The sequence below is a fragment of the Montipora foliosa genome, chromosome 9 (genome assembly GCF_036669935.1).
Source record: "Montipora foliosa isolate CH-2021 chromosome 9, ASM3666993v2, whole genome shotgun sequence".
Classification (NCBI taxonomy): Eukaryota; Metazoa; Cnidaria; class Anthozoa; order Scleractinia; family Acroporidae; genus Montipora; species Montipora foliosa.
This window is the reverse complement of record NC_090877.1, coordinates 5,592,202-5,604,727: the sequence shown is the minus strand read 5'-3', so window position 1 is coordinate 5,604,727 and position 12,526 is coordinate 5,592,202. Positions and strand designations below refer to the sequence as shown.

The 12,526-nt window shown below is 40.5% G+C and overlaps 1 protein-coding gene and 1 long non-coding RNA gene across 3 annotated transcripts; one reads left to right on the top strand and one right to left on the bottom strand.

Moving 5' to 3' along the window:
- The first annotated feature begins 598 nt into the window (after nucleotides 1-598).
- Nucleotides 599-12,006, top strand: LOC137969597 (anoctamin-4-like). Of its 2 annotated transcripts, none has more exons than XM_068815906.1 (6): nucleotides 599-806; nucleotides 922-1,295; nucleotides 3,533-5,079; nucleotides 7,561-7,685; nucleotides 7,859-8,279; nucleotides 10,232-12,006. In XM_068815906.1, exons 2-6 carry the CDS (start codon nucleotides 966-968, stop codon nucleotides 10,479-10,481), a joined length of 2,673 nt encoding a protein of 890 aa, XP_068672007.1. In that variant the 5' UTR covers nucleotides 599-806; nucleotides 922-965; the 3' UTR covers nucleotides 10,482-12,006. The 2 variants fall into 2 exon arrangements, with proteins under 2 accessions (XP_068672007.1, XP_068672006.1); XM_068815905.1 differs by having other exon boundaries at nucleotides 911-1,295.
- Nucleotides 10,987-12,482, bottom strand: LOC137969599 (uncharacterized). Its single transcript, XR_011116694.1, has 2 exons — nucleotides 12,368-12,482; nucleotides 10,987-12,169 (listed from the first exon to the last, which is right to left on the bottom strand). It is a non-coding gene; the product is annotated as an uncharacterized lncRNA (long non-coding RNA).
- Between the last annotated feature and the right edge of the window lie 44 nt (nucleotides 12,483-12,526).

The window sequence follows — 12,526 nt, the reverse complement described above, 5'->3', positions numbered from 1 at the left end:
CTTATTCGTTCAGTTGGAAGCTTCATCCCCGGGACAATAAAAGGCCACTACTATTTAGCTACAATCAAACGATGAAATGGGTTGTGTACAAGAAACTTGGAACAAAAAGGAGAAAGAGAGTTCCAGAGTCTTGCCGACAAATAACTATAAACGAAGTGAATGTGTGGTCGTCTGGAGTTCTAAACATGATATTTACCACTGAGCAAGAGATTCGTTCAGCACGTGAATAAAAACATACTTTTTTTACTTGGGAGTTCCAAGCCGGCAAGCAGCAGTTAACTTCGCCGGTTGAAGTAAAAGATAAATAAACTGCTTTTTATGCTTACGTAGATCACTGAGTTGAGAGATACTCGGGAGAATTCTCTGTCATCGAAAAGAATTCACTGATGCTAGCATAATTATGTCCGATTGTTGAAAAGAAAATGCTGCCCTCAATATTGTACATGAATAACATTGAAATCAAAACATATAAAAGCAATTAAACAAGGTTGGTCTTCTAATGATTCACCACTTACATTTGTGATTTACACAATGATAACTTGTGACCATTAACAACAGACGTAGCAAAGAAATATTTTTATTCTTTTTTTTTAGGTCCCTGATTGGACCCGATCCGGCTACTGGTGCAATTTGATCTTTGTGATACATGCTTTAATTAATTCATTTACATGCTTTCATGGTAATTACAGAAAATTCAATGACAATATTGAATAAACGGCGACAAGAGGTGTTGTTCTGTTGTGGAAAAGGCTGTGTCTGCCTGGTTTGATGAGATTAACAGTCGATTAGGAAATCGCTGCGGCAAGGTCAGTCGCTGGATTTACTTGTCAGTGTAGCATTACCCAACAGAAGATATCTGGACTGCAACGAGCGATGAAACCATTGATAACTAAACTGTTGTTTATTCTAGTATCATTTCAGTTCTAGACTGCACGGACTGTCTCCAAACCAGTAATTCCTTTCCTATGTTTCCACGGCTGTTCCAACGACGAAAAGATCTCAACACCATGGATAGAGGGGCTTATTCCAAGCTCGAGCAAAATGATATCCCTATGGAGATGGAAGCAGAGAATGCACCGACAACAGAGCCGTTTGACGACAAGGTGCCATACCCTTCAGTTGGGGGCAGACGCATAGACTACGTCTTAGTATACGAGACTTGCAAAGAGAAGGAAGACGAAGATGAAGAAACAAAGCAAGAAGCCGAAACCCGGGAGAAATCAAGAAGATTCTTCGAGAAACGTTTGCAAAAGAAGGGTCTCGTTCTTCGACGCGAGAGTATAATCGCGCAAAAGGTACTGTTCAAACGGCTTTGATTTATTAAAATAATCACTTTATTTAAATCAAAACGTCTCAAGCTCATCATTACGGCTATCTGAGAACAAGGGGAGAACATAAATCACATCAAATCACACTAAATTAAGGCAGGTCGAATGAAATGCTGGCTTTTGATAAGAGAAAAAATATCAGAGTACCCTAACGAAAACCTCTCGATACAGAGAAACAATTGATAAGGCGTTGAGTGCTGGAAGTAACATTGGGCAACATTGGGCAACATTGGGAGGGGAGTACTACTATCACTGCGCAAACACTGCTCCTCGGTTATTTTATAAGATTCATCGCAAATCAAACATTTAGTGGTAAAGAAAGTCAACCGGCCTCAACTGGCAGAGGAGCAGTTGGCTATTTCACAAACTTTTGTGGGTGTCTGCTTGCTACAGGCTAATCGAAGACAATATTCAGCCAGTGTTTACACCACGATTTGAACCCTTAGCATCCAACGCCCAAATGAACACTTGCATTATTAATTTGATGTCCCGTCGATATAAATTCTTGCTTCAGTTGGTTTGCGCGAGATAAAAATGGTTGAACTTGATACGCGTGATCCCAACGAACTACAGCTTCAATCATCAATCATATATATGAAAGATGGGTTTAAAGGTCCTGCGAAAAAATTTTAATTGGGACTTTTAACCAAATTTAAATGACAATGGCGATCTTTTGGCGAGCCTTTCGGGAGAAGTCCACCGATTTCATCAGTAATATTCTTGCATTTTTTATTAGCACTGATGAAAACAGAAATCATGTCAGTGTTATCTGCAGTTTATTGACTTCAAAATTAACATTGATGTCAATTTTAAAACCTGTTTGCTCAAATGGCTGTGATTACTCACGAAAACCACTTTCAAACGTAATGGTGCATACAGTCCATACGTACGCATCTGACTGAAAAGAAAGATGATGAGCTTTAATGTACAAAGACAAAAAAGAACTGTCTGGATTTTTATGTTGCTGCTCTTTGAACATAGCAATTTCAGCATGAACGGCTGCACGATCAAGTTCTTGTTAACGGAAGATACCTGTTTAAAAACATTGTCATTCAAAATGAACTAACTACATCAACAAAAGAAACCCTTACGGCTCTAGTTGGCACATTAACATTAATAGCAATTCTTATTTATTAAGAGACCTCACAGATATCATTGCGAGACATTCTTCGGACACAACCCGAACATAATAACCGCATGTCTACATATTTTCTTTGCGTAGGATACTCGTAATGATCGTAAGTAATATCAAGTTTTATAATCGGAGGGTGAAGAGGAATTATGTAATAAGAATAAAGGAAATTTTGTGGGGCGGAATAACGACTTTCTTTGGAATAGTCGATTTGTCAACTGGAATAAGAAAATTTTTTCAACGGAATAATGAGTTCCTTTTTATTGGAATGATGGAATAACGAAAATACACTCGATTATTCTTCTTCCACCCAACCACTTCCCCCCCCCCCCCCCCCCACTTAATGTTCTGCGCAAACAGTCACTCTTTCAACTGCTGATTTGTGCGAATATGCGAATATAACCACAAATGAGAGGAAGAATTTACTATTCAAATCCATGCCGCCAGCTTAGACGTCATTTGGATATTGGACAAGTTTGTTAAACTCTAGAAGAATCTGATAATTTTATTTTACACCACTTAATTGATTCTGACAAACTAAAAAATTCTTAGAAGACCTTCAGTAATGTGAGGCAAACCATTCTTCAAATAAACGTGAATACTATACCTTATATTTTACAATAATTCTCCTCACAGCGGCCTCTCGTGATCATGCGCCCCCTAAAACCCCAAGCATTGTTGAATTCACAATGTTTCCGGTTTTCAAATCAACATTGTAAGTTGGGAGGGAGGAGAAGGTTGTACCCGTCATTGCGTTGCCTTTCAAACCGCTTCGTGCTTTATGGACTTTATTTTCTCATTCTGCCAATAATTTCGTCCAGGATTGTAGAATTGTGTGTTTGAGGGAAATGGTTACCTCTTTATATTTGGAGATCTAGATCTTAAAAAGACTGGCAAACAAGGGACTGGCCAAAGGAGCTCAGTTTTCACTCAGTTTTCTCGCGCTCACGCCAGAATTCTTTCTTTGGGGGAAGGGGTAAAGTGAACCAAGAGGTGCGGAACTGATTAGGTCTACTAGTAGTAAGCGAAAAACAACCTCATTCTTGACTTCGTCTTTTTGCATGCCATACAGGAGCCTCGGCTTGAGCGCCATTTTGTTTTGGTCTACGCACCTTGGGAGCTCTTGGCCAAGAGTGCAGAGGAGATGAGATTGAAAGTGCCTATTCAACCAAATGATGTCCTAATCAGGTCACCTCTCGAGTCATTATGTGGCGCAAAGCAAATTAGCAAACTTGCTAATTTGGATCCCCTGCGCGTCCACGATGCAACGATCCGAGAAAAAGGTGATTACTTCATGGGCCGCTTTAAGGAAGAGCACCAAACAAAGTTCATGAATTACGAAGACAAGGAGATCTTCTTCAGCACTGTGGATCGACTGTATATTATTCAGCAGATACTTGAAAACACTCGCTTTTCAAAGGAGACTAAGTGCGTAGGTATTAAAAGGCTTGTCTTTGATGGAGCGTATACTACGCACTATCCACTGCACGATGGCACAGTAAAACTGCAGGAAGGGGAGTTTCCCGTCAATGATCGCCAACGCCTTAAACGAGACTGGGCAAGACTCGGTAGATGCTTTAAGTATCAGCCTTACGATGCTATCAAGGATTACTTTGGTCACGAGATTGGTTTGTACTTCGCCTGGCTAGGATTCTATACCGCCATGTTGGTTCCGCTCGCTATTGTTGCCTTGATTGTGTTTGTGTACGGCATCTTATCTACACGATCTCACATTCCAGTCCGGGATCTGTGCGACGATAATAATGCAGGCGTGTGGTATATGTGTCCTCTGTGTGACAAGCAATGCAGCTATTGGGACTTGGCTCCGACTTCTTGCCTCTACGCTTATGTTACCCATGTATTTGACAATGACGGCACTATTATACTCGCTCTTGTCGCTTCCATTTGGGCCACGCTGTTTCTTGAGTTCTGGAAGCGACGACAAGCCACTTTAGCTCATCAATGGCACACCGAGGATTTCGAGGGTGGAGACGAACCACTTCGACCAGAATACGTCAGGTCCCTTACAAAAGACGAACTTGACCCCTTCAAACCAGACCCAGAAACAGGGAAGATCCTTTTTAGAGCTACTAGAGCAAGGCGTGCTCGTCGCTTTTCTGTTGTTTTCAGCTTGGTTGCATTCATGATTGCTCTCGTAATTGCTGCTGTAATAGGCGTTGTGGTGTTTCGTGCTGCTGCATTTGCTGTTCTTACTGGCAGCCAAGACGGAAAAGTCCAGAAACGCGCTCGAATTTTGACCACTGGTTTAGCAGCCTCCATTAACCTGATCGCCATCACAATTCTTAAGTACGCGTACAACAAGCTGGCTGTGTGGTTGACTAACTGGGAAAACCCTGCAACTTTCAGTTCTTACGAAGACAGTTTCACAATGAAAATGGCCTTGTTTCAGTTTGTTAACACCTTCTCGTCAATCATTTACATCGCATTTTTCAAATCCGAGATCATAGTCGGTTCACCGGGGAGGTACACGCGGGTATTGGGCAAGTATCGATTAAATGGATGCAGTGAACAAGGCTGTTTCCTGGAGCTGGCGATTCAAATTGCAATCATCATGATCGGAATGCATTTGGTTGGAAACGTCATAGAAATTGGTATTCCGTAAGTGACTATTGAGTACGCATTCTATGATTGGCCAGTTAAAGGGAACCTCCACTAAAACAGCAAAATAACTTTAAAACACAGGACAAAATGTTTACAATTAAAATTGTTTAAACGTTTTCCAATGAAAGCGTCTGTATCCTAAAAAAAATGAATTTCAAAGCACTTGTTTTGGCTTTCAAATTTCCCGGGCGCCGCCATCTTGAATAACTGTGACGTATCGTGGTTGCCCTATTGTTCCAGAACAATAGGGCTCTTTGTGTCAGAACAATAGGGCAACCACGACACGTCACAAATAATAAAGATGGCGGCCCCCGTGCTTATTGAAAGCCAAAACAAGCGTTTTTGAAATTCACATTTTTCGGATTCAAACGCTTTCATTAAAAAAGGTTAAAAAAATTAATTGCAAACATTATGTTCTGTGGCTTTAACTTATTTTATTGTTTTAGTGGAAGTTCCCTTTAAGCAGGCCGTCACGCCTGCACGTCACGCACGTCGGTTGAAAAATTCGATCTTTGTCGGTTGTCAGTAAATCTCAGTTAATAATTAAAAATTTTAATTTTTCATATTCGCTAGGTAAGTCAGCCAGTTTCAAGACTTAACGAAAGCCTATAAAAAGTGTACAACTTGAAATAATACAACCTCGTTCGGGTCCTCTCTCTTCCTTCCTCGAGAAAGTATCCTGGTTGTGTGTGGTCACGTGTCTCACTAGATTTTTGCATGTTTTAGAGAGATATTGAAGAGAAGGACACAACGGTTAAATTTTTGTCTCCTCTGAACTCATCTAGTAAGGAGTGGAAATTAAACATCGCTTGACGCGGGAATGCCTATTAATCTAAAACAAACTCCAAAAAGAGATATGTAAATCCACTTTGTTTATCAATAAGCTTGCAATACAAGAACCTTTCCGACTGAAAAAGCGTCATTTAATGCATTAGAGTACTTTCAGCTTTTTAAAATATACTCCGTCACGATTCAATGCAATGCGCTGATAAATAAATTGTGCTCGGAAGAACTCACAAGATAAGAAGGATGGCTCCGGATGAGAGAAAACTCTTTCATAGCCCGTCTAGATAATACACTCTATAGTTCCTTCCCAATGAGAAGTTATTGTAACCCGCGAATTAACGTATTTGGTATTTGCTTATTTTTCAAGCTTGACATTTGGTCGTACATAAAACGCTCAGAAACAACTAAAACTACGGACCTACAAGTCGTACATTGCATCCCTTTCCTTCAACATTCGCGGCAAAACGTGAAAAACTACCTATTTTCCGTATCCTGTCGGAAGTACTGCCACTACATCTTTCCTTAAATACAACGCCTCCAGAGAAAGTACTTTTAAGTAGCGCCTGTATAGCCAGCCGAAAGCAGCGCAACTTGAAGTCTAGTTAAGAACGTGAGCGCAATTGGTAAAGAGAAACAATTGGTTTCTTCCCTCTACTAGAGAGAACTGAATTTTACCGTTGACAAAATTATGTCGAGGACCCACCCTCAGAGCAGATTTGATTTGTACACATAGACACGTGACCAGGGCACTCTCTCGGAGGAGGAAGAGAGAGGACCCTGGGAAAAAGGTTGCGCCTGAACCCTTTTGACAACTCCCCTTAAAAATAATAGACTCGTAATACTGAGAGCAGGAGGTCTCGTGGGTTCGAGTACCGGACTCTGTCCGGGAAATGAACCCGCGCTCCTTCCCGATCACAAAGTAAGATTCTATAATAAACTGAATTTTAATTTTAAAGTTGTTACCTCCCAAACTAGAATGTTCTCTCTGAATACAAATTTCAATAATGTCGGACCATGTCGGTTGTCGGTTAGTAGTTACTTTTCGCTAATCGGTGTTTTAAAATTTTTTTGCGTCTTGTCGGTAGTCAACTTATATTTTTCTCTCTTTGTCGCTAGTCGGCTTACCATACTCAGACCCTCAAATAAGGAAATCTTTGCTGACGTCATTGTTTACATTTTGTTTCATTAACATACGAGTTTCCTCATAGAAAACATACTAATCATCCCATACATTTTTTGGAAAAATTTCAAATTTTCAAAACACAATTGCTCAGAGATTATCGAGTATATCGCGTTCACATTTCAGAGTTAATTTTAAACATTAATACTTTATTGTTGGCTGACTGATTAGAAAACGATAGCCTTGTGCTAATAAGGTAAAAAATGAAGATTCCCATGATGTGGTGTGCTTTCCCTCTCGATTATTAGATAACCAAGATATTTGCACTCGGGCCAGAAATTTGAAAACTGGCATTTAAGATGAGAGAAATATATTGTTAATTTAAATTTGACAGTCAATTATGAGTGCACGGTAAATCCGAAAAAGACTTTCTTACATATTAATTTATAAATCCAACTTGACTCGAGAAGTTCTCTTTGAACCAATCAAAATTGATTTGTAGGTGTTATAGCTGTGGCCCAGATATGATGTTCTCGGAGATTCTGATTGGTTGCTGCCCTTTTGTCCCATAGGTCGTTTAAGTTGTGGCTGAAGCGGAGGAATTTGGACGAATCCAGCGACCGACCACAGTTTATCAAGGACTATGATTTGAGTTCTCTTGAAGATCACTTTTTATTCTGGGACTACCTTGAAATAGGTGAGTTTTCCAGCGGAGCCCATAATACTGAAATGTAACATGTAAGCTTATAGCTCAAGTTGATATAGGGTGCTATAATCATACCGAGCTAAAATGCCCAGAGTAAACACTTTTATAGTAACTGCAGTTGATTCTCTAACAAAAAAAATCTTTTTTAACCTTGTTCTTGGCAGTTCTTCAGTACGCCTTTGTAACTATGTTTGTTGCCGCCTTCCCTCTCGCTCCATTCTTCGCTCTCATTAACGCAATCCTTGAAATTCGCGTTGATGCCGTCACTTTTGTGACTTACTACAGACGGCCGCAACCAGTACGTGTTGAAGATATAGGAGCCTGGTACAGTGTATTGGAAGGGATAAGCAAGATAGCTGTCCTTATGAACGCTTTTGTGTTGGCATTTACCTCTGAGTTCATCCCAAAGTTGGTTTACAAGTACCAGTTCTCGCCAGATCGAAATTCACCGGAAGGAGGAACTCTTAAAGGTTACGTCAATAACAGCCTCGCTCTTATTGATCTCAAGACTTTGTACGACTGGGAACCTGGGACCGAGCCACGTGACCCAACCGCCAATGTAAACTATACTCGAGACTACTGCAGGCAAGTGCCATTCTTGATGAATAGCTTTTTCAAGAGTAACATGTTGTGGCGAAAGCTCCTACCTCAGTCCCCAATTCAGTTGTCCGTGGTTCGAATTTCGGACAGGTAGCTTTCATGCTGCCCAACATATCACTCTGACTTGGGTGAAAATCGAGATACTGTCGGACTTTACCGGCGGTATACTCTGACAGCAATGCAACCAACACCGAATGTGCGGGTTGATTTTGTAATCGATTCTCTTCTTTGTTCCCAGAAGTTTAATTCAGATCCGGCTTCTCAGGCTTACCTCCTCTCCCGTGAACCGACCAAACTATCGAAAAAGTCAATCTGGTCCGGGTTGCTCGAAGCATGGTTAGCACTAACCAGCGTTAAATACCATGGAAACCTATAGGTTTTGATATCTCTTAACCAACGGTTAGCGCTAACCAAGCTTCCAGCAACCGGTCCCTTCCCACTAGTTCAGATTTATTTCTTATTTCAATCAATGGCGCGCTTAATATTTTAAAACAAAATTTAGAAATGTCTCCTCGGAAATGATTAATTTTTAATGCTCATAGCCATGAATTTTTTAATTTAGAAATAAACTATAAATCAATTGCAAAGGCCGGATAGTAATTAACAATTAGACCTTCGCCCGCAAGGGCTACGGGTCAATAGCCCATCACGAGGTGAAGCCGAATGGATTATTGACCAGTGGCCCTTGAGGTCGAAGGGTCTCATTGTTTTAGTATCACCCAACTAGTCGGACAGAAAAAGCAATAACAAAAGTTAGCAAATGCAAGTTGAAGAAATATTTATTGGGGAATAAAACGAAAGCAACGGTCACGCTGTTCGTTATTCGTGGACTGTTACTAATAGTCCTTTACTAGCGTAGAAAATTAAAATGCAGGATTTGCATTAGTCCACTAGTTGGGTGATACTAAGTTACTATATATCCACAGAACAAGAAATATTTCACGTAACCTTTAGCCAACGTTTGTGTAATAGGCCCTTACTTAGATGTGCTTAGATTGTACATATTCAAGGTTACACTAGCAAATACTAAAATATTTGCTCACATGCATTGAAACTTTTGGATAGTAACTTATCCGTGGAATAAAGTTATCTACCCTTTGATCGAGTGGAGCTGCGAATTCCCTTACACAACCTCACTCCCAGGCTTTCTTCGCTGAGAGTTGAGCTCCCATATGAGGCTGACCGTATGCCAAGTTCGATACATCAATATTCACACATGGCTACGAGGCTTTTTGGTTAAATCTGAATATTGCTTTGTTTAGAAGAAATCTCTCTTGAGACTTGTGAGACAAAGAAAACAGAACTGAGCCATGAAATTTGACCATAAAGTCTCGTAGCCAAGCCTGAATATATATCGAACTTAGCCTATTCAAGGCAATACAATAGGAAGTTTGTTGCCCAAAGAAAAGAATGGATTTATGCTGAGTGTGACATGCTTAGTTAGTTATTTCCCATGTTGCAGTTTGGGCATTTCTGTAATCCGGGATTTTCTCTAGACTCATTCACCATTTGTGCAAGCTAAGCGGAGGCTGATTCAACAGAGTCAAATTACAAAATCCCAAACATATGTGGTATTATTTGTGTCCCAGCAAACGGAGCTCCCCCAGAGCAATGCCTTGCCAACAATATCAGTTAGACTGTGTGGAGCATGAAGCATTAAGACCATTTTACAGTTCTTCTCAGTTACCAGGCCTTTGAATAAAAGCGAGGCTGCAGTTAAACTTGTTTTTGGTACAAACCTCACGGCTTTTTCTACGTAAGTAGAAACTTGTTAGCATTACAACAACATGATTTACATAAGAAAACCAACGAGGTTTGTATCAAAGCAAGGTCAACTCCAGGCTATCTTTAATTCAAAGGCCTGGTAAACTGAGCACACTACTGGAAAAAGGCCTATTCTGCTGATTCCTCATTTTACTATTTCATTTGCTCCTAAGGTATGCCAGCTACCGAGATAGTGCCTATCCATACAATTACTCCAAAGAATACTGGAATTTGGTGGCCGCCCGGCTGGCCTTCGTGGTTGCCTTCCAGTTTGTGGTTTATTCAGTAACTAACATGATAGCCTGGATTGTACCAGATGTTCCGGAGGATCTTCAGTTTACAGAGGAAAGAGAGAAACAGGTTGTGAAAGAAAAGTTAGGAACTGTGAGCGATGAAGAGAACGAGAGCGGAGGGGAAAGTTAAACAAACAATCTGACCAGACAGCTTTCAAGTCGGACCTCGTTGGGATAAATTCAGTATCAACAAGTAGTTAAGGAGGCTCGAAAGTGCTTCCAGATGACTTGAGCGCGAGCGTGTGTAACCCACGTAAGCAATACTTAAGCTGCTCACGTCAGCTGATGAAACAAAAAGGGTGAGCGGAAATGAAAAAATCCGGAAATAAATTTTCATCTTCCAACAGCGTTTTCATAAATAACTCAAATTCTACTAGACAAATTCTTCTCGTACTTCGTATCATTTTGTGGGGCTTTCGAAATTTGAAACTCAAACTAGGTCACCGAATTAGTTTCTAAAATATGTTCCAAAAACTGAATTTTAGAAGGCTTTTTTGTGTGCTGCGCCGTCGCCATGGCAATTTTTTTGGGCACTCGCAGACACCCTTTAAAAAGTTGCCTGACCATAGAATTAGCTAGAAGGAACGACAGTGTTGCAATCCTTTTCGATTGAAAGTTTAACTTGTGGAAAACCCTTTTGAGTCTCCTTAAGAAAAAATGTTAAAATCAGTAACGTATATCATCGGAATTCATTAGGATTTACTTACCATGTTATAATTAGCACTGAAAGGTACTTCGTTCTTTTACGTCTGGTAGAACAAATCCTTGGAACAGATACACGATATATGTGAGATTTTTGTCACTGACTTGGTAGATGATAGTGCTATTCCTAGTTTAAACAGTCTGAAAAGGCCTGTTTCTATTATATTTTGTAAACGTAACAGGGATAGAGCGGTTTTCGATTGAGTGTCGTAGAACCAAAACCAAAGTAATTACTTTGGGCCAATCAAAAAGGACGGAGATAATCCAGTAAACCAATCCTGAAAACTCGAAGTAATTACGCGTAGCCGACACAAAGCGCGGGAAAATGTGCACGCGCGAGCCACGGTTGGTTGAAAAAGTGGCGCGAGAACTTTGAACCAATCACTGAGTGAAGTAATGCAAACCAATGCAATTCACTAATTACTTTCGACACTAAATTGAAAACCACTCTAATAGATCTGACAGTAATAACAGTGTCAATTAAGCGTATATATCGAGTGTATCTCCAGAGATTTCAAAATAACTCATGAAGGGCAGGACGGACATCTCTGACTCTGGGTATCTAAAGGTAAAGTAGGGGAATAACCAAACTCAGGAGTCCATGGGTAGGAGCAAGCAACTCCCATAATAAGCCTATGTCACTGCATTTTTACAGACCAATCTATTTTTGGACTACCTTTGCCTCAAAACAACAAATTAGGCAGTTCCGCTTCGGTGACGCTATGACGTCAAGTTCGTTTCCTGTGATTGGTCATCGGGCTCCTGCGGGAGTCTCATTCGCGGGAAGTTCAATATAAAAATACATTGATCTGTGAAAACGCCGTGACAGGAATATTATGGGACTTGCTCGCTCCTAGTAATGGGCTCCTGCTAAACTGGTTTACGCAACAGTCATAAACACTGTCCCAAGGTAACGTTGCTTTTCCCGTGTTTTGCTCTTGTTTTCTTGTTTTTTTTTTAATCATTAAATCAGCTCATGAGCAATTCACATCTTTTGGAACTGATTAAATGTTTGCAAAAGGGGAAAGATCAAGTCAATAGTAGTAATATATAAATGAAGCCACCAAAATTGCAAATAGTAATTAAAAAAACACGCACAAGAATTTTGGATATCGCCTTAGGGCCGATTTACACGATACGATTTTGTCGCATGTGACAAGCTCACGACAGGCCTACGACATGACTTACGATTGTCGCAGCGTTTTAAAACATGTTTTAAAATGCTACGACATTTTTTCTGACGTACACAACAATCGTAAATCATGTCGTGGGCTTCTCGTCAGCCGTTGTCGGATGCGACAAAGTCAATCGGGCCTTAGACAGGCAATATACGCTCGCACATACTCGAATGTTGAATTTACACTAGTACTGGATTGAGCGAAGAACCTTAACAATGTCCACAGCCAGGTTTTCTGAGCCCGCGAGACTGAGCACCCCCAGCAAGCCATTGTTTTAACGAAAACCGCTGGTCAG